A 22,306-nucleotide genomic window follows, 5' to 3' on the forward strand; every position below is an offset into this window, starting at 1 on the left:
ACCCAATTAAAAAAAATACGTAGGCTATCATCCCTGCTGCGATTGGTGCGCACTGGTGTTTGAGATTTGAGTACTGTTCTAAGAACCTTGTGGAACCTAGTGAGTACTGAACGTTACTGAAACGTGCTGAGAACACGAAAATGAAATGTCTTTATTAGTATTGAGGAATGATTGTCATACTTTCAGAAATACTGATCTGTACGCAAGAGACAAATTGTTTAAACAACCATAAGGCGGAAGTAATAAGGAAACGGTTGTGAAGTATATGATAATAATATTGAAATACTTGAAACATTTCTGTAAACATGGTACCTTCAAAAATATGGAGGAAGTGACAGCAATTGCCTAAATAATTGTTCAAGATTACATTATAAAATAGGCCTTCAGTTCCCAAAGAATTCTACAATGTCAGAATCATATGGTAGGCTGTGTTTGGAGAATTCCCAATGAAGTAAATTTCTTGTATGTAGAAGCTGTAAGAAATTTCTAATTCTTGTGCGTAATATTTTCAGATTTTTTGTTCAAGTTTTTGGTTATTGGAAGCGCAGGTTCAGGAAAGTCGTGTCTCTTACACCAGTTTATTGAGAGTAAATGTAAGTATACAACACGATAAGGAAACGTGGAATTGTTCTTTTCTCTGTAAACTTACAGTAATCTAGACATGTAATATTGCAAATGTATTGTGCATTCAAAGCGTGGAAAACAAGTATTTTTTTCTGTTATTTTTCATTAATGCAATACCGGTAACTTAGTGGTAAATTTGTTCACTGTTGCTTGTATTGTCAAGCATTAGGTTACCGGTATGTGTTCTCTAGCATTGCATAGTGTAACATGTCATTTACTTTATAATTAACTCTGTAGCGCAGGTCTGTGTTGTGTAACTTCAATCTTGTACACATTAGTGCGCTTTCTTTTTTTACAGTTAAAGATGAAAGCAGCCATACAATTGGTGTTGAATTTGGCTCTAAGATAGTAAATGTTGGAGGGAAATCTGTAAAACTTCAGATCTGGGATACTGCTGGGCAGGAAAGGTTCAGGTAGGATTATTTTGAACAAGTGTAGGTATAAAATATATAACTTATTCATGCTTTGCAGTAGACATTACTCACAAAGGAACTTGTTAATGAATTCTTGCCGAAGTCATCTCTGAAACTAGATTTCTACAACAGATGGACATACAAACTGTAAGGGGCTGCACACCGCCATCAGTCAAAATTGCAACAGACGAGGTACAGTGTTAAAGGAACAAGAGGAACAGTAGCTTTCATGAGAACATGGAGGGCAGATATGCCGCTGATGTCTGCGTTCTTGATGTGAGACAGCTGGTTCCTTTTCATACAGGCTGCAGATATTAGTCTCCATTGTGGTTCGTTGTCGTAATGGGCAATAGAAATGTCAGTTTGGAATTAATGCAGGCCGTGGAAAAAATTCCTATAATCCCTATACCTGTATTATTTGTTATCATATTTTTCGAATGAGAACGAGCTCGAGAAAGTTTGTGGGATATGTCAAAGGAATGTAATTTGAATGGCAATCAAATTTATTCATTAACAAAATATTCGATAATTCGATAGAAAACGTTTGTCAATATGGCGGACATCTTTGAGGATCAATGACAGGTAGATTTGGTTTTTCAGGCTTTTGGTATGCCTACCAACAAACGTAGGCCTATATGTAAGGCATACATAACCTCAACAAATCAAATCTAACAGTCACTGATTCTCGATGATGTTATTGCTGTCTGTCATATTAACCAACGTTTTCTACCGAATTTAGTATTTAGAGGATTATTATATATTAAAGTGCGTGAGGTTTATTTTGACACAGCATTCTAGAAAGAGAAAGGAATATTTATACTCACACCACCTGTTTCACTGAAAGGGAAAGAGGATGCTGCAGTTAGGGGAGGGTTGGATATGTCATCTTACTGCTTTGTTACTTAAACAGCTTACTATAATCCTAAGGTAGTTGTCAGTCAGTGGCAGACTGGTTAATAATGTACTGTAGTGTCAGCGAGTAATAATTATATTATGATACATTACTGTGCATTTTATTACAGCACATTGGAAATGCAACAAATAGTAGATATCATGTACTTAGTTCCGCACATAGTAGTGTTTATTTTCGTGATTGCAATTTTTAAAGCAGGTATTGGGAAAAGCATTGTAATCTGGTTTTCAGCAGATTGTGCCTAACATCCATACTTTACACTTATATGTGAGGCAATAAAAACGGAACATCTTTTACGGGGATCATGGAGAGAACTGCTACCATGTGTCCCATCATTCCATATACAGAATTTTTAATGATGATTTGGGAACAAAAGTGTGAAGCCCAAGAAATAAACAGCCTAATAGGATGCCGAAAGAGACTACTATCGGTTTCTGATAAACTGGAGAATTTGCTATGGTAGCTTTGAAACGTGCTTTTATGGTTACGACCAAATTGAACTAAATACACAATGTCGCCAACATAAGGACATGATGTTGGTCTGTGGTGTTATTAGAAGGAGAAATTTGTTTTGTTTTTTTTTTTTTTTTTTTTTTTTTTCCTCTGCCTCCCTTATCCTGAACATTACTGAGAAATAGCACCACTGTTAGCGACAAGATATATTTGGTAAATATTGCGAGTAGATTTCGTGTCTTAGATGAGGGACTCGCAACAGGAACAGTTTTGCTGTGGCACATGTGCAGATCTCTCGTGCAGTGGCAGCATGATCCTTACTTGAATTTATTTTCGTGTGTACATTCAAGATCAAATGAAGAAGATCCCTTCTTGCTCCAGTTACACATCTTGCATATACGCAGCTAAGGTTTGGTTAGTTTAGGTTTTTATTACACAAGTCCGCGCATGCACAGACAGCCAAGATGACCCTGTCTGTCATGGCCCTTACGATAGTTTTTGTTTCATAATATTGATAAACAATAATATGATGGAAGCGGTGAATAATTTCATGGCTGCTAAAAGTATTCTTTGTAAAAGACGACGTATTTTCTCTAGACCACAAATAAAACGGCAATGCGGTCATAATTATGTACTTAACGTTTTAGCGAACATTAACCAGAAATGTACTTTCCTTCATTTGAATGATATTCCCTAAAACACACCTTTTTCACTCTTTATTTCGTTGTGATAACCTGCTTTAAGATCTTACTGCATCTGCAGATCAACCACATGAGGTGGACAGTGAAAAGAAACAGATCTATGAACCAACAATCCCGTTCTATAAAGATAAATATAGCTTGTCCCACATTGATGTAATAGGTCTGATGGTGGGAGCACGAGGTACCATACCCTCCTTCTTTGCCAACAAATGTAAAAACCTGGGCCTAACACACAGCATTGTGAAGGAAATAGCCATTAGTGCCCTCAAAGGATCGGTTCAGATATTGAGAAATCACTTATATGGGAGTGATAATGGAAATTCGAAGTTATCTTAACCGATGGCTGTTGATTGGTTTAGATATCAATGCCAACAAATCCGTACTATTATTTTCTCACGGTATATGGCATTCAAATCATTCTAACCTATCTGATGATATTTTTTTCCCCCCCCTTTCTTAACTGTAAATGAGCACAAATGCTACTTAGGTGTACATTTTTCTGACATTTTGTAGGCCTATATTCGATTCCCTAACCGTTTCAAATGTACATCATTTTACCTTTTAGGTGTATTTCCAAATTATGTAATACACTTTGTTAAATCTGGCAACCTGTTCATAAGGGAAGCTAAATTTATTAGTATTAGTAATATTATTAGTGAATTTTACAAGCTTTTGTTGTATAATTGAAACTAATATGTTTACTAATATTTTTTCTACAAGTTTGCATTCACCCATTATTACAAATTATTATTAGTGAGGTTAGTTTGTTTGTAGTTAATAATAGTAAACTAAATTATGATTAGTATTATCTAGTTTTTGATTCCTCAGATGAAAACTTAACCAAGGCCTTCTCCTAGACGAAAGAAAGTGTATTGTTCCAATTGATTTTCCATATTCACATACTACTTCTCAACCATTAGTTTTGTCATCATTAGTTAATGTGTTTTTAAATGGATCAATAATATTGATTTTTTTATATTTAATTTTAATATGCACAATTTCAGATTCTGTTGCTCTTTTTTCTTCCCTGTTGCAAAAGATTTAGATGCAACTGTTAATTTTTTAATTCACGCAGTATTTACACTCACTGCCATTGAGATTATTATACTTTTCATCGTGATTATAATGGCAGTGGTATACACAGTTATATCACAGTTTAATATACAGTCACGAAGCTTGAGGCGAGTTTTTGCATTTCTCGCGAGCACTCCAAGCGGTTAGCAACTGAGAGTACTAGGAACAATAGACTGTGCCAGTACTATTTCGCATTGTTTGTGATGAAGCGACAGTAGCGATCCTAATGGTTAGCAACTAAGTTTCACTGTCATTGGATGCATATTGAGCTTCGTGACTGTATGTACTAGACTGTGGTTATATATAGTCCAAGAAGCCGTGATATGCCTGAGGTTCTCTGACGAATTTGTAATTTGTAAAATTTGTCTACCAAAAATCACTAACAATATTAGTAAACTGTTGGGTATTGTGCAACAGGAATTATTACGGTTAGTAATTTGTAACTTGTAATTTGTAAATTTATTGTAATAATATTAGTAAAATCATGCAACAGCTCAGTTATAATATTTACATACCATAAAAAATATAGCTCTCTTCTCATGTAGCCCTTTTTTTTTTTAAGTACATCTTGCGTTACCTTGAACATTTCTGCCTGATGTGACTTTTAAATACACAGAACTGAACTTGCATTCTTTTATTTTTATTATTATTATTATTATTATTATTATTATTATTATTATTATTATTATTATTATTGCAGCTGCTAGTACCGCTATCACCATGACCACTGCTGTATAAATTATTTTCTGTACTGATTATTTCTTCATTCTGATGTAATTCTTTCTTGAAATACTGCAGATATTTTGAAATTATTCGGTTTCTAGGCCATTTGGTACCATCTCGTGAAACTTACTTGCATGTTAGGGGAAGAAGTATGTGGGCTGAAAAACTTCAGCTATGCTCCTACTTGGCTTTTGGTCCTCGTGAAACTTACCTGCATGTTAGGGGCTGCTTTTGATCAAGGTTTTCATCCTCAAGTCTTCCTCTGATGTTTTAAGGTCAGCAGAAAAATCAAGGATGGAAAGAATAAAGAATGAGCAAATAATGGAACTCATTGGAGTGAAGGGAAAGCTAGAAGCTAGGGGAGGAAAGCCTACAGTGGCATTGTCATGTTAAAAGGATGTCAGAGGAGAGAATATTGTGACTTTTATTTCACACAACAATGATCACTTTCTATAATTGAATTTAAACACTCAGTCAACAATGGGATTTCCACTCCACACAGCAACACAGTATTCGTTATTGAGAACAACAATGTACTGCTAATATTAGCTAATGTTCACAAAGCACTATTTACAAAACAGAACTGTCAGTTCTCAGTTCACAGTTCGTTGCCTTCGCTAGTTCTTCTAGCTCATTCACTCAAGTTCACAGTATATCGAACCCAAGACTTCCAGAGACCGTCCACTGCACTCGAACTCAAGACTTCCAACTGTGTTGCTTCCGCCTGGACGCTGCTCAAGTTCACTCGCGTGTCGAACCCTAGACTCCTGGGCGCTGCTGATTCACACAGCTGAACTCACTGTCCAATACTAACAACTGGCTGGCTCCTTCTTCGCGTCTCCTATTTATCACTAAACCATAGTTTCCAGAAAGTACGATTCTGGAAGTTTCTGTTTCTGGTGTCTTCCACCTGTTACTCGCGGCTTCTCTTTCCGCACGATTCTGTTCGGGAGGTTTCGTTCCCCCCTTCACCTCGCACAGCGAAGCACCTACAGATTTGCCTCCCCCTTGCTTTGCGCCACACCGCACCTCCCCTTGCCCTCTCGGCATGCAGACCCACGCGGATGCAGCCTCCTTCGCCGCGTCGCCCGTCTTCTCGCGCGCCCCGCTCTCTGTGGCTGTCACTATACAGGGTGTTTCAAAAATACGGGGCATAATTTCAGGTATGTATTTCCCACATGTAGACAATCAAAATAGTTCATTACAACATGTGTCCGGAAATGCTTCATTTCCGAGTTATGACCTTCACAACATTGAAATTCACCGGAACGTTTTTCTTTCCGCAGGTCGTTGTCATTACAGAAGATGTTCAAAATGTCCACCTCCTGCTTGAATACAGACCTCACATCGATGTCTCATTGACCTGCGAACACGATCCCAAACTCCAGGAGTATTGCGTATGTCCTCAGAACATGCCATAATTCGATTCCGAAGGGATTCCAAATCAGGCACCGGAGATGAATAAACCAATGATTTTAAATGGCCCCACAAGTAGAAATCGAGAGGGTTCAGATCAGGTGAGCGTGGAGGCCAAGCAATTGGGCCACCTCTACCTATCCATCGATCAGGAAACCTTCGATCCAAGTACCGGCGAGCCGTACGACTGAAGTGTGCAGAAGCGCCATCATGCAAGAAGTGAATGTGTTGACGATTGATCACTGGAGTGTCTTCTAAAACATGAGGTATGGTTTTTCCAGGAAGTTTGTGTACGCCTGCCCCATAAATCTGTTTACAAGTACATGGGGTCCAACTAATCGATCACCAATGATACCGGCCCACATGTTGAGGGAGAACCGCACCTGGTGATGAGATGGAACAATTGCATGTGGGTTTTCATAAGCCCATACATGCTGATTGTGGAAATTTGTTATGCCATCTCTTGTGAACTGTGCTTCATCTGTAAATAATACTAAGGCAGGAAAGTTCGGATTTACACCACACTGCTGCAAGAAATACTGACAGAACTTAACTCGTGCAGGGTAATCTGCTGGTGACAGGGCCTGTACACGTTGCAAATGATAAGGATACAATTGATACTCTTTCAACAGTCTCCAGACAGTCGTATGAGGAACATTGACTTGCAACGCTACCCTTCGTGTGCTGATAGAAGGAGTCATGTTCACAGCCTCCAGAATCTCCTCCTGTACTTCTGGAGTTGTAGATCTTGGTCGTCCCCTTCCCAAACCAGGAGGGTTAAATTTTCCATACTTGCACAGACGGTAATGGAGATGTACAAATGTCTTCCGATCTGGACATTGTCGCTGTGGGTACCTCTCCTGGTACAAACGACGAGCCAGCGCAGCATTGCCGTCCGCCTTATCGTACATGAAGTATATCTGTGCCAGCTCTTGATTTGAATACATGTCGCACAGTCTAACGCCTACACAACACTGAATGTAACCTTCGCCTCGGAATGAACTGTCAGAGTGCCCTCTTAGTGTCTCCTTTGACGGCAACGACCTGCGGAAAAGAAAAGGTTCCGGTGAATTTCAATGTTGTGAAGGCCATAACTCGGAAATAAAGCATTTCCGGACACATGCTGTAATGAACTATTTTGATTGTCTACATGTGGGAAATACATACCTGAAATTATGCCCCGTATTTTTTAAAAACCCTGTATATTGAAGTTAATTATAGAATGGGTCCTACAGGAGAAAGGGAGAAGGTGTCATCCAAAGAATACTTGCACAGAAGAAGTACAAGCAGTCAGATCAATGAATGAATAGAGAGGAATGGCGTTTAGAACTCTTATGACACTGGATTTGCCAATAGTAATTTACGGGTGTGTAAATTGTTAGGAATGTGATGAGGCTGCTTTGTGTTCCAGGTCGGTGACGCGTAGCTACTACAGGGGAGCAGCAGGCGCCCTCTTGGTGTACGATATTACCAACAGAGAAACATTCAACGCCCTCGCCAACTGGTTGTCTGATGCTCGCACTCTGGCAAGCCCTAACATTGTCATTCTCTTAGTAGGCAACAAAAGGGATCTGGACGGTGAAAGAGAAGTTACATTCCTTGAGGCAAGCCGGTTTGCACAAGAGAATGGTTAGACTTATTTAATAACTTTTCTGCTTATTTATTTCCTCTTTGTGTTGTATGTGGATTTCAGCTGTTAGTAGAGATGAGCTTAAACGATATTTACAAATATCTGTGACAACTGTGACTGTGACAATTAAATATGTGACTTTTATCAGTGATTTTGTCACACTGATATTTTATATCGATAAGTAAGCACAATATGCATGAATGACACCGATGAAAATTAAAGAACAATGAAATGTGAATACGATTTCTGTATACACACCACACATCAGTGATTTATATAGGAAAATCCAACAAATAAATTATGTACATGTGCCATTAACAAATAAATACCTACCTAACTAAACAATAACATGTCGAAAGTTAACCTCGTGTACCAAGAGGTTATATTGTAGATAGTGAATCATTTGATAATTTTTAAATGTAGTTGGGTATGGAGAAATTGAGGTTATGTGATTATTCTAATCGTTTTAAAAATTGATCCTTTTTATTGTATATATAATAGATAAATTATTTAAGTCGTGCATTAACATTATAATATTGAGCCGTCGACCTGGTTAGCGAGTTGGTATAGCGCTGGCCTTCTATGCCCAAGGTTGCGGGTTCGATCCCGGGCCAGGTCGATGGCATTTAAGTGTCCTTAAATGCGACAGGCTCATGTCAGTAGATTTACTGGCATATAAAAGAACTCCTGCGGGACAAAATTCCGGCACATCCGGCGACGCTGATATAACCTCTGCAGTTGGGAGCGTCGTTAAATAAAACATAACATTTTTAATATTGAGACATAGAATAAAAATTAACGAAACATACTGTAAGTATTCGGAAAAATATTGGAAAATAATTACAAAACAATACAGTTGATCAGACAGGATTTTACATAAGATAAAGTACTGGTAATCAGTGGTATTATTATTATTTAAATCATACCACCCGATTGCTGTTATTGTATCATGCGCACACGCAAACTCACGACGTAGAGGAGAAAATATCAGTCACAGAGTACTAAATACAGAGCAGATTTCGATAGCGATATTTTGTCACAGATATTTCGCGTCATCAGTCACAGGTTTATCTGTGACAAAATATCGGTTTGTGAAATATCGGCCATCTCTAGCTGTTAGGCTCACACACTGTTATGTTGTTTATTACATGCAAGTAGAGGTCGTATGTAAGAAGTGACACATACTGAGAGTTTTGTCCACACCTGTGGAGTAACGGTCAGCGTGTCTACCGTGAAACCAGGTGGCCCCGGCTGTTTAAAGGAGTCCCTGGCAGTACATTCAGTACTTGAAATTGACAATTAGCTTTCTGATGTTTAAAAAACAGAGTATTAGAAAAAATAAGCTGCAGAATTAGGGTGCTGAACTTCATTTTGGCAGCCTGTTGAAATATGAATCACTACACTGAAACACATTTGACTTTAAGTCCATTCACATTGCACTGAATTGTCTGGGGTTGTGAAGTAAATATAAAACTCACTATATAGAACGTGAGTTTTATATGTATAATTTTATTAATTTTTAAACATATAATCTAACTTTTCTATAAAAACATATTAGTACTTACGATATTTTATTTTTATACATGATTACAATACAGACATTATGTCAATGAATTTATCGTGTTTTCTGATGTTGCAGTATAAATTAAATAAGGGTGTAGGCTAAGAATGTAGAAATTTGAAAACTGTGATTTTATTGACATCATACCACAGCCTTAAATCAAAATGTTTTGTGCTAGTGTATAAAATATCATTTACTTCAAAGAAATGTTATTTGAATGTACAGAGTTCCTCTCATTTCCACTATATTTTGATTTCAGAGCTAATGTTTCTTGAAACAAGTGCCAAAACGGGGGAAAATGTAGAAGAAGCATTTCTGAAATGCTCAAAGACAATCCTAGCAAAAATTGAAACAGGTATGTATGTATGTACGTATTTGTGTTTACACTTATTGCAGGCCTACTTCTGTGCATTGCAAATGACTGTTCAGTTTCGATATTGTGCAAATTGTTTTCCTCACAATTGTGGTTTGGTAGTATACAGGGCTTTCATTTCAAAACTTCCAGTCTAAATAACTATTTAAATTAAATTCAGTTTAAACAAAAAACACGTCAATTTAGGTATTGACGGGGAAGTCTGAAACCAGACTTATTTACATTTTAGATTTCACCCCTCACCTCCAGCCAGGATTGTTGTTATTGTTGATTAGAACTGAAGAGAATAAAGCTACAAAAATTTATTGACCATTTGATGTAATAGTTGTGTTTGTGTATTAAATTATTTTAAAATTGTGTAGAAACTTACAGCGGAGTCCGTATAGGCCAGTTTCTATCTGACACTTTTCCAATTCACTGCGGGCTAAAGCAAGGAGATGCACTATCACCTTTACTTTTTAACTTCGCTCTAGAATATGCCATTAGGAAAGTTCAGGATAACACAGAGGGTTTGGAATTGAACGGGTTACATCAGCTTCTTGTCTATGCGGATGACATGAATATGTTAGGAGAAAATCCACAAACGATTAGGGAAAACGCGGAAATTCTAGTTGAAGCAAGTAAAGCGATAGGGTTGGAAGTAAATCCCGAAAAGACTAAGTATATGATTATGTCTCGTGACCAGAATATTGTACGAAATGGAACTATAAAAATTGGAGATTTATCCTTCGAAGAGGTGGAAAAATTCAAATATCTTGGAGCAACAGTAACAAATATAAATGACACGCGGGAGGAAATTAAACACAGAATAAATATGGGAAATGCGTGTTATTATTCGGTTGAGAAGCTTTTGTCATCTAGTCTTCTGTCAAAAAATTTGAAACTTAGAATTTATAAAACAGTTATGTATGTATGTATTTATTCACACTGCAATGGGTATATACCCGGTGGCAGTGGTAACTAATTGCACTCAATAAATATTACCAGTTGTTCTGTATTGTTGTGAAACTTGGACTCTCACTTTGAAAGAGTAACAGAGATTAAGGGTGTTTGAGAATAAGGTTCTTAGAAAAACATTTGGGGCTAAGAGGGATGAAGTTACAGGAGAATGGAGAAAGTTACACACTTTGTGTATTAATGATTATGGCGAGAGAGTCGATTTTTCGTTATAGCTATTATAGAAACTTTTTTTAATTCGTTGTAATTATTTTAACAGTGCAGAACTGCACGCATTGTATTCTTCACCTGACATAATTAGGAATATTAAATCCAGACATTTGAGATGGGCAGGACATGTAACATGTATGGGCGAATCCAGAAATGCATATAGAGTGTTAGTTGGGAGGCCGGAGGGAAAAAGACCTTTGGGGAGGCCGAGACGTAGATGGGAAGATAATATTAAAATTGATTTGAGGGAGGTGGGATATGATGGTAGAGACTGGATTAATATTGCTCAGGATAGGGACCAATGGCGGGCTTATGTGAGGGCGGCAATGAACCTCGGGTTCCTTAAAAGCCAGTAAGTAAGTATATCCTTCAAGAGAAAACACAAGTCATCCTTATTGATTAAATTTAGGAAATTACACAAAATAAGCTGTGTTTTCATCCTACAGTCAACTGATAATAACAAAAATACAGGTTGCCAGGCGACAGTAGAAAGCAAAAGATGTGAAAACAATTGAATGCTCTTTCATATTTAAGTATAAAGATATAGGGGTGCCATTTGAAATTTCAAATTGAATTCAATTTAAATAATTAGTTACTTAGACTGGGAAGTTTTTAAATGAAAACCCTGTGTAAATAAAAGGTGTGGGTGACAATGAACATCTGTGTTTAACACTTCGATTTACAAATGTACATTAATCTCAATCCTAGGTGAGCTTGATCCAGAGAGGATTGGATCAGGAATCCAGTATGGAGATACAACCACTCGTCGTCTCCACCGAGAAAACAATCGTCGGCAGCCGGACTGTATTTGCCGCATGTAGTAATACCACTGGCCCAAAAGTGATGAGATAGCCCCATGTATAGATATTTACTGTTTGTCTATTTAATATCTTACCTGAAATAACAAAAAGTATCTAATAACCACACATCATAAATGGGCCAGTGAAAACTATGTACCATTATGTGATAAAGCTAAAGAAGGTAAAAGGTAGAAATTTTAGAAGGTAATAGTTATTTTTCATATATTATACATAAACCTCAGTGTTGTGAGTAATTTTTATTTTATGTAAGCACAGTATGATAAATCTTCGTTGTGGTACCATGTAAGGATCTATCAGATAGCACACACAACAGCTACATCAGTGAAATTCTTATACTCCCGGTCTTAAAATACTGTTAGTGATTCAGTTCACGAAATAATTATAGTTTATGAGTGATATATAGGAAATAAAGTACAGCAGGCATTTTAAAACTGAGATAATTCAATAAAACAGTGACATTGTAGCAATATGAGGCAGAATGTTCCTTGTATTGAATACCTGTAATAGCAACAGTTGTACCATTTCTTTATCTCAAACTGCAGAGTAATGTTTTATTGACGAAATCATACATTCATAGCTAGATTTATGATATTTTAATGCAGATCTATTACTTGCTCTTTTTACATAATATAATACAATATGTACAATTTTATTCCTGGCCGTACAGATAGCTTACATTATGTAATGGTAGGTGATTGAATTACAGCAAAATTTCATCTATATGTTTCGCACTTATTCTTTCTTCTTCTTCTTCTTCTTTTTCTGAGATACTGGCAAAATTGTTACGCTTTTCATTCATTAATTTTTTTACACTTGTATGACCGTATTTTAAACTCCAGCAGACACTAAAGATCATTTATATGTTCTAGAGCTATTTTCCTCGAAATTACGAAATTTGTATTCATAGTTAATTTGTGACCTGTTTTGAAAATTTGAATCTGTCCCTGTTCGTCCCAGCATATGCAACTGTTTCCAAGAAGTAGGTTTTGATGATAATGACACTGACGAAGATAGTGATGTTTCTGTTTGTGATGTGTTTTCATCCTACAATCAACTGATAATAACAAAAATATAAGTTGCCAGGCAACGATAGAAAACAAAAGATGCGAAAACAAATGAATGAGGTGTATAAACAATTGAATGCAAACATCACCACCATTGGAGCCATGACAATCTCCGAAATTGTTAGTCATTCAGCAGAAGTTGTACAAGGAAGATGTAGATGATGATCAGCCTTCAAGAATCTTGTGTCTTCTAATGCTCCTGTTACTGCTTTACAAAAAGTTAGGGAACATTTCGATGTTTCTTAACCCATAATGTAAGTGAACAAATTATGTAACATTTATCAAAATTTAAGGGCACAGGTTATTCCTTAAGAGCAAACAGTCCGAAAATAAGCGACTTTGTTTGTAAAAATATTCACATTTGATTAAATTAATGCTATTTCAGATGATATTAAATTTCATTTCAGTTATAAGTTTTTCTCACTTAAGCATTTTTTTCGGATCTGTATGAAAATATATAAATGAAGTTTTACTGTACTGTAGTTGGAAATAAATGGTATCATTAGTTGGAAATAAATGGTATTCATGTTCTCTATTGACTGAACTCACAAAATATGAACGTCACGCGTTTATTTTCAAATAGATTTGTTTGTGATTAATAAATGTAATATATATTTTAAATTATTTTTAGTCTTTAACTTCTAGAGGTTTTATTGAAGTCACAGTGAGTGGAATGGTATGATTGCAATATCATGAATGCCCATGCCACTTGTTTATTCCCATCTTTAAATTTTATTTTAAGTAGAAAGTAGAAGTGTCTATGTACATGATTCGTACAGAAGGCAGGGAGGTAGAGTTCTCTTGCTTTCTGGACATATGTAAGTCAACTGATAGCTCCTATTTGGCTTCCATGATACCATTTACTATTTCTTCCTAATTTAATTTTCTGCGATATTCTTCAGTTGTTAAAATGCTTTAATCAGTGGTGTATTTTTTTCATACATCTTGACGAAGTCTGCATGATTAGACAATCTTCATTGTTTCAGTATTTATTACCAGTATTACTTTGAATTTACAATGATGACTTTGACTTTGGTAGTTGTGTAACTGATCTGATAAATATATATATATATATATATATATATAGTTACTCATCAAAAGATGGTGTGAGGTAAGTGCCCCACCCTTTTTTTCTTTTGGGAGGAGATAATCTCGGTTTTATAGAACTGTTTGTGATACAACTGAAATTAATTTTATCTGAGAATGATAGGGTGTGGCAGAGAAGGTACACTCTCCTTGCCCTTCCCCAAGTATTACATAAATAAAATTGTTTGTCTACACATTAAAGGATAAGCTGTTGACTAGATGAACACAATGACCAGTAAAAAACTGCTTGTACATGATCGAATTTTCGTCAAATTCTTTACTTCACTAAACTTTTAAAAGTTTTATTGTCAATCAAAAGTCTTGGATTTTCTTGAAAGTAAAGAAGAATATGTTCTTTGATGGAAGATTTGTCAATTCTTTGAAGGAATTGACCAATGAGATTCGATAATAATATGGCGCCAAAAACTATAACAACATGGCGTCCTGGTCGAGATAAGTAGTTTGCGAATTAATTAATTCAGTTATATGAATTAAACCCATGCCTGTACGTCGTAGGTTCTGTGGAATACCACAACAAAATGAAGGAAGAAAATGCGTACCTGTGAGGAAATTGCAGGGCAGATGTATGGAGTTAGTACCAATATGTGTATTTTTTTTAATTAAGAAGATTCTAACCTATAACCTAGGCAAACACTAACCTTAAATATTTTGTTTTAAAACAATATGCAATCATAATATTCTTCGTTTTAGGGTACCATACAGTTAAGTAATATGAGTATTGCTTTGTATAAGTTACCCTAGTTATTCTCCAAAGGATTGTAATATTTGGTAGGTAGCTTACATAGGTTTCAATGAATTTGAAGCTCATGTTTCAAAATCTTGTCAAATCTTTAGCAATATGAAACAATCCTTGACAAATCTTTTCCAGGATTGATCAGTCTTTGACAAGTTTTCTCGTAAAGTATTGAATTGAAAGACAAATTTGATCATGTACAAACAGCTTAAGAAATGTACTTGGGTACCTAAGAATATTAATGCAAATAGATTTTATCAAGTTGACATAGTTCATGAAAATGAAGATGATGCTTAGATAAAAAAATTACTCTGTAGTAAATAATTAAGTACAATTTTACTAGTTAGCTTGATTAAACCGACTGTAGTAGCATCTGTTGTTACTCCATGGTATTGTAGTGTATTACAGTTACAGTTACCTTCTTTAGATTTACATTTACAATCAAACATTGCTTAAATAAAATGCAATACTTTTCTATTGTTGACACTGATTTCTAGAATAGTTGGCATTTTACTCCCTTGTATAGCTTTTGGTATTGGGAATATAGAAAATTCCGCCCAGGGCCAGTATGACAAAATTTTGCTTTGTGTAGAATATTTAAAATAAATCTTCAATCTATTCAGCATTTGTTGGTCTGAATGCCTTGTAACAGGCCTGATAGATATATGGTTGTGATTATTTGTCAAAAACTATGTGACCACTAAGGCATGCAGTAACAGATAACGCTCTATCCATGTAAAGAACAGCAATACAATGATACATCGCGAGGTAAGAATCAGAGGGTTCTATCTACACATTTTGGACTTTTTTAGTTTTTTATATAAATAGGTTCATTAGAACATTCTCTATCACATTTATAATCTTTTCGCTGTAAGAAAAATCCTAATGTAAACAATAGCACGTGACTGAAGTGAGGCGTCATTGGCCGCTGTTTGGCGCCATAGATTTTCAGTACGTGTTCCCACCTACTGGTGTACATTCTGTTTCATGTTAAACATTTCCCGTTACTCGTCAAGTAGGCCTAACCTCACTACTATGCATTCGTTTGCTTAGGAAACATTTACTTTATAATTACTGTAATTAAATTATTTTTTAAGTCTTATGTCTTCACAATGGACAGTTGAGGATGCAAAAGCCATACTTCAGTACCACGTGCTTACGTGAACTACGGTACGAGCTCAAGTGACACCAACTTGTTACAAGTACAGACTACCTCGGTATTACTGTTGGTATTCATCCGCGTTCATGGTACATAACAAAATATAAAAGTAGCTTTTCTTTTACATAGCGTTGTACATATGAGTGAAGTTAAATATTTAATCGTATTTAACAACTAGAATTCAATTTTTTATTTTCAAATAATACAAGATTGTGGTTTCCAAATATGAACTATATTTTCCTGCGTAATGTGAGTGTTTCGACTGGGAGCCAATCACTGGTATGACAGCCATGTGCTTATGTTTACATTAGGATTTTTCTTACAGCGAAAACAGTATAGTTGAGATTTAATCAGTATATTGTTTCTGTGAAAACCATAGGGAGATTTGGTTTTGTCTACAAAAGTTGGCTAACTTGAGTGCCAAAAGGTTGTGTCTGCAAAACTTGTGTAATCTGAGAACTATGTGCACTCTATTATCTTTACATTCTTCTTCTTCTTTTTTGGCACTACAGCCCTTGTAGTCTAGCCTGGCCTCCCTATTATCTTTACATTAGTATTATCAAATAATAATTTATGTTAATAATTCTTTAAAATAAATATTGGATAGTGAATCATTTACCGATTGTGACTGCAATGGGGCTGAATACATTCCACATTTTAAATGATCAAAACTTGAACAAAATGGAAATGAGAAAATCAAGATCTGTGAAAGGTAAGGTTCTCATAACTAAGTTTACACTGTGAGTGAATAATAATAATAACAATATAATTCACCTTTCGATATTTATTAGCAGAGCTCTGTGATTTTAACCCCTTCAGACCTGAATTTATATTTAAAAAAAAATTGGAAAAAAAAACTGGTCTCATAATCATTCTGGGGATTCAAAATTCCCAAATCAAGTCTTTACAGATAATCAAAACTTGGGGACAGTTTTGACCTCTGGGCCCCCAAAATTTTAAATTTTATTTTTAATTTAGGTATGGAAATGTTTCAAAAATAATATTTTCCATTTCTATCACATTGAATTTTTCAAAATATTTAAAAGTATCGAAGACTTTCCAAAAAAGGAAACAATGTACACTAGGCCTGAAGGGGTTAAATTATGAACAGTAATTTGCACTCATCGTGCAAAATAATCAGAAAAAAAAAACTAAAAGTTACATAGGTGGTTTGTCAAACAAACACATCTTGTTAATCTAGTAGTAGCAAGATTTATTGCAAACAAATCATCTGCCTCATACCAGCAGTAACCAAAAGATCCAGAATTTTTTTCTCATTAACACTCGAAGGTTATCTGATACTGTTGCCATGGTCAGCAGTCAGGTTTTGTTATTCCCTCACCACCTCAGCTAATATATTTTTATTTAAAATAAAACCCAAAATAATAATAGCTTAAAATATATTCCTTTATTCTTGTGATTAAAATATTTTGTATTTCTTATTTTGCTAAAATGACGTGTTGTGAGATATTTCCAAGTCATGTGCTTGTCACTGTTTGCAAGGCATCCAAGCCAAGTGCCAACTGAAAAGTTGAAACACACACAAAACTGTAAATTTGGAACTTTGTAAATATAAATAGAGCACCTAAACTCTAAATATCTGTGTATGTATGTAAAGCTGTATATGATCCAGTTTGGTTTACAGTAACAAAATGGAAATGATAAATGTAGTCATAATGATAGCTTCATTGTCACTGAAAACACAAGCACACGATAAAATTATAATTTTGAATTGTTAAGATTATCCCATTGTAACGTAATAAACTATGATATAAAATTCCTAATACATGCACGAACGTTTCCTATTTAATATCCTGTCGTAAAAATCAGGTATTCTGCACGAAAACTATAACTAGAAGCATATTTTACACTTCTTAAAATATATGTTACCAGTACATTTTAGAAAATTCATAAGCTGATGTACTGGTAACTAAAACAAATGAAAGTTATATATGACTGTCATGTTAGTAAATTGCTTTAAACATGACTTTCTAATCACTAAAAAAGTAGAGACTATTCTCGCACATTGTTTTGTTAAAAATGTATGAAGGATATACATTTTTACTTTATAAATTTTGGCCAACTAAAATCGTTATATTGACAAAGTTTGGGTGTAGTAATGGAAGCACATTAGTCAGCGAGATATTCCATGGAGTATGCCTGTATTATGGTTCATTCCCAATAAAAACATTTATTGCTTCATTTTTTTATTCTTTGGTTTATTATTTACACATATGCACAATCTTCAAATTCACTAACTGAATATTCATGAATATTCGATAGGCTAACATAAAAGTGCAGATATTTAGTGTTGATTAGATAAAGACAATCCTGTAAATTTAAAAGGAAGTAATTTTATTATTATTGGTGCTTAAAAATATACATCAGATTGTTATAGATGAAGACTAAAAAAAGCCTTTCTTTGGAATAGTCATGTTTTGTATATAGTAATAAGTGAGTACATATGAATAGCACTTTTATACTCTTATGTAAGATGGTCTACTTAACTTTGCAACCTGTTATTTTCCATAAGGATCAACATTTTAAGATACTGTTTTTATAGACATTTTAATACTTATAGAAAATGCAGAATAATACCTTATGGTCTCTTAAATAAAGGAGGATATATATAATTTTTTAAAGGAAACATTGAAGATTTCTAAGGTGAAATTGATATACAAAGAAATATTGTACTAATATTTAAATTTTCTGAACTGCACACTTTCAGAGGTATTAATATACAAATACTGGGATTGCTAAAATTATTTTTTATTTTAATTTCTTTCATTTATATGAAATGAGTAAAACATAAACACTGAATAATATTGTTTGCAAATACAACATATCTCTCTTTAATTTAATTGCGTAATAAAATAGGCATTTAAACAATCGTGGAAATCTAATTATTATTATTATGCTGGACCTTGACAAAACAACAAAAACAGAGAATACAGACTGCAGAAGTGAAGTTTTTTTTTAAGATTAATTTTAGGATTTACAGAAGCAGACTGAATAAACAGTAATGATATTAGACAAAGGTTGAATGTAAATAGCCTTGTGGATGAAATTCGAATACATCAACAGAAATGATTGAACCACGTAGAAAGAATGAACAATAATAGACTTCCTAAACAATTATACAAGTATAGAGCAATAGGGAAGACTGCAGACAAGATGGAAAGACCGATCTGAAAGGAATCCTTGAAGGCTAAACAGCCTGAAAAGATTAATCTTTGTAGTTGATAATGGTGATTGTTATTAATTACATTTTCAGGAATGTTTAAATTTTATTATGCAATTAAATTAAAAAGAGATATGTTTGTAAACATTCAAACCATTATAAATTATTATAATGATTGGTATATTAAAAACAATAATATTGATGCTATACACATATACAGTATCGTTCAATAGCTGCTTGTTCAGAAAAGTAAATGTTTTGGTGGGGACTAGAAAAACTAAAATTTTACAAATCGATATTCAACTATTTAAGTACCGGTAGTCAATTTTTTTTTAAATACTTTTTCAAGCATTAGAATGTTATAAAGGAATGTTTTCTCAATATGTTGGTCCACATAGGAAGCAGAAGTTACAAAATTAAGCAGACCATTCTGTATAATTTAGAGTTTCAATATTATGCAGCATAAAGTTAACATTTTACACACCATTTATTTTAACTTATTTCAGTGTATCAACCACAAATATTTTTTATAGGCTCGTTTACGAAATTCAAGCAGTAATTTTTACTGTGTTAATATTATGGTAATTCACCTGGCTGGCTAGTTTTAACGTGGTGTCCTAGGTTTCAGAGAATGACGGACATTGTGTCAAAACTAGTCAGCTATGTAATTTAGCATAATATTAGTAACAAAGTAAAACAGTTATTACTTCCTCAATGATCATACAAGTGTTAAAAGAGTGTATCCAAGAAAGAAGTAATTTTTACATTGAATTATCTTTGGCACAAAACATAAACATACTCGTTCATCTTCTCTCTGTCCAATAAATAGCTTTTGTTGTGATTTTGGAAAATAAGCATGTTGATTAAGGGAAAGTTAAAACCAAATAAAAAGTGATTTGCTTGAAATATGCACTATGTGTTTTTTCAAGATTTTATGTATTTTACAATAACTTACATGTTCAGAACTTTTCCATCTCTTTGTGCATATCCTGCTATAGATTTTTCTTTAATTACGGGATCTCTGAGTATTTCAGACTTGTTAAAAAAATTCGTACCAGTACACTTAAACATTTAAACAGCCTTACGATAATAAATAAATGTGCTTGTACATAAGTTATTATGCTGTGTAATCATTGTCTTTTCGAGGAACTCCATTATAACTTGTAATGTGCAGAAACACCATTGTGTGTAACCACATCGCCACTTTATAGTGTGTCCAAGTTGAAACTTATGTTAAGGTCTGGCTGATAATTAAAAAGAAATTCTTGTTATGGATAGACAATAAGGATGAAAGAACTAATCAAATAAAGCATGGCATGAGAATGAAGTAGGGTATGTATATATGGTATAACCTTTTCTAACTAGTTCCCAGTCATTAGAATTATCTTATCTGTTTTGTGTTTATTTCTAAAGGGAAATGACTTCTATATACGAGGTGCATCCATAAAGTAACTTTTCCACTCGTCCCACAGCTAGCAAACCATATGTTGCGCGAAACGACTGCGTGTACGTGATAGAGTAATGTCCTGGCATGGCGCATGCGCTAGCGGAACTTCCCGAGTGCTCTCAGTAGCTTCGTTGCATTGGTTGAAGATGGACGTTCCTGTTCCAGCTCCCGCCGCGTGTGAAGTGCGGTCAGTGATAAAGTTTTTGATTGCACAGGACATAGTGCCGATTGAGATTGATTGTCAGCTGTGCCAGGTCTATGGGCAAGCAGATGGTGCGTTGCTGCTGTAGGCAATTTTCAGCAGGACGCCAAAATGTGCATGACGAGGAGCGCAGTCGGAGGCCAACCATCATCACAGATTATCTTGTGGAACAACGCACCATCTGCTTGCTCATGACATTAGGCCCATAGACCTGGCACAGCTGACGATCAATTTCAATCGGCACTATGCCCTGTGCATTCAAAAACTTTATCACTGACCGCACTTCACACACGGCGGGAGCTGGAATAGGAACGTCCATCTTCAACCAATGCAACGAAGCTACTGAGAGCACTCGGGAAGTTCCGCTAGCTCATGCTCATGCCAGGATATTACTCTATCACGTATACGCCGTCGCTTCGCGCAACATATGGTTTGCTAGCTGTGGGGCGAGTGGGGAAGTTACTTTATGGACGCGCCTCATATTTTCTTTAGTTTTAACCGAATTTGGCAATATTCAGAGACAGAGACTGACACGAACTTTTTTTTTTTAGAGGGTTCAGATTTTAATTCTCATTTTATTTAACAGGAAAAACAAAGGAGTGTAAGTACATGAAGATCACTTTTGCACAATTTATTGAACAAGATATTAGTATAATTATAAGTTCACCTTTACATTCAATAAATGTATAATTCACTTACAATTCCAGTTTGTTATGCAGATAAATTTGTGAACTGTACTAAATGATTGCTCTTCCAAATATTTTGAATTCATTGTGAGACTACAACTGATCTTTTTGTTTCCATCCCAATTTTGTAAACGTATAATTTCAAATATGTTTGTAGTTTGTTATACATACATAGTCATGTAGTAAAATGTGGATTAGTGTTCACTGGTTAAAATTGTATCACAGTATTTTCAGTGCACATAATAATAAAACACATTCGCTCATATTGACACCTGACAGTTGTATGGGCAACAGATAGAAATACAGTATTGTGAATTAGAACAGTTCTGGATAAGCTGCATAAATGGTAAGCGACTGTTCATATATACCAATAGGAAGACCTAAAATCGCTGGAAAAAGACAAGCTTTGTAATTCAAGATACATATTTGAACAGGATTGGAGTCTTTCTCCAATGCCTAGACTGGACATTTCAATTTCAAAACCTGCTGTTACCTAAGAAATAAACAAGGTGAACATGTGTGATTATTTCTTGTACACTACAAATTTTGTGTACGAACATCCCAGCATTGGAGAATTTGAATTTATGAGCTTAACTAGTTGTTGAACTGCACATCTAGCATGTAATGAGGATTGAATTATAATAAATATAAACTTAAATACAATAATGACACACTTCAAAGAATACTGGAGACTCTATAGACACAAATGTAGAGTTTTTTTTTAGTTGTACTGTACAATGTCATTTGAAACAGGAGATTTATATATGAAAATGATTTGAAAGATTGAATCATAGGAAAATTAATTGTTAATTTCAGAATTTGAAAGTTACTGATCAACATAGGACTATAGAAGGCTCT

At 34.8% G+C, this 22,306-nt stretch overlaps 1 protein-coding gene across 1 annotated transcript; it reads left to right on the plus strand.

Moving 5' to 3' along the window:
• Nucleotides 1–50: 50 nt before the first annotated feature.
• Nucleotides 51–20,440, plus strand: Rab4 (RAS oncogene family member Rab4). Its single transcript, XM_069846423.1, has 6 exons — nt 51–421; nt 513–593; nt 923–1,037; nt 7,729–7,946; nt 9,768–9,863; nt 11,757–20,440. The coding sequence occupies exons 1-6, from the start codon at nt 406–408 to the stop codon at nt 11,867–11,869; spliced, it is 639 nt and encodes a 212-aa protein (XP_069702524.1). The 5' UTR covers nt 51–405; the 3' UTR covers nt 11,870–20,440.
• The last annotated feature ends 1,866 nt before the right edge of the window (nt 20,441–22,306 follow it).

This window comes from Periplaneta americana, chromosome 14 (assembly GCF_040183065.1).
Source record: "Periplaneta americana isolate PAMFEO1 chromosome 14, P.americana_PAMFEO1_priV1, whole genome shotgun sequence".
NCBI classification, from domain to species: domain Eukaryota; kingdom Metazoa; phylum Arthropoda; class Insecta; order Blattodea; family Blattidae; genus Periplaneta; species Periplaneta americana.

Excerpts from the sequence above, each read along its gene's own strand:
- Rab4 (XM_069846423.1), top strand. Across the intron at positions 1,038-7,728 it reads GCTGGGCAGGAAAGGTTCAG|GTCGGTGACGCGTAGCTACT; the intron begins GTAGGATTATTT and ends TTTGTGTTCCAG. Across the intron at positions 9,864-11,756 it reads CCTAGCAAAAATTGAAACAG|GTGAGCTTGATCCAGAGAGG; the intron begins GTATGTATGTAT and ends TCTCAATCCTAG.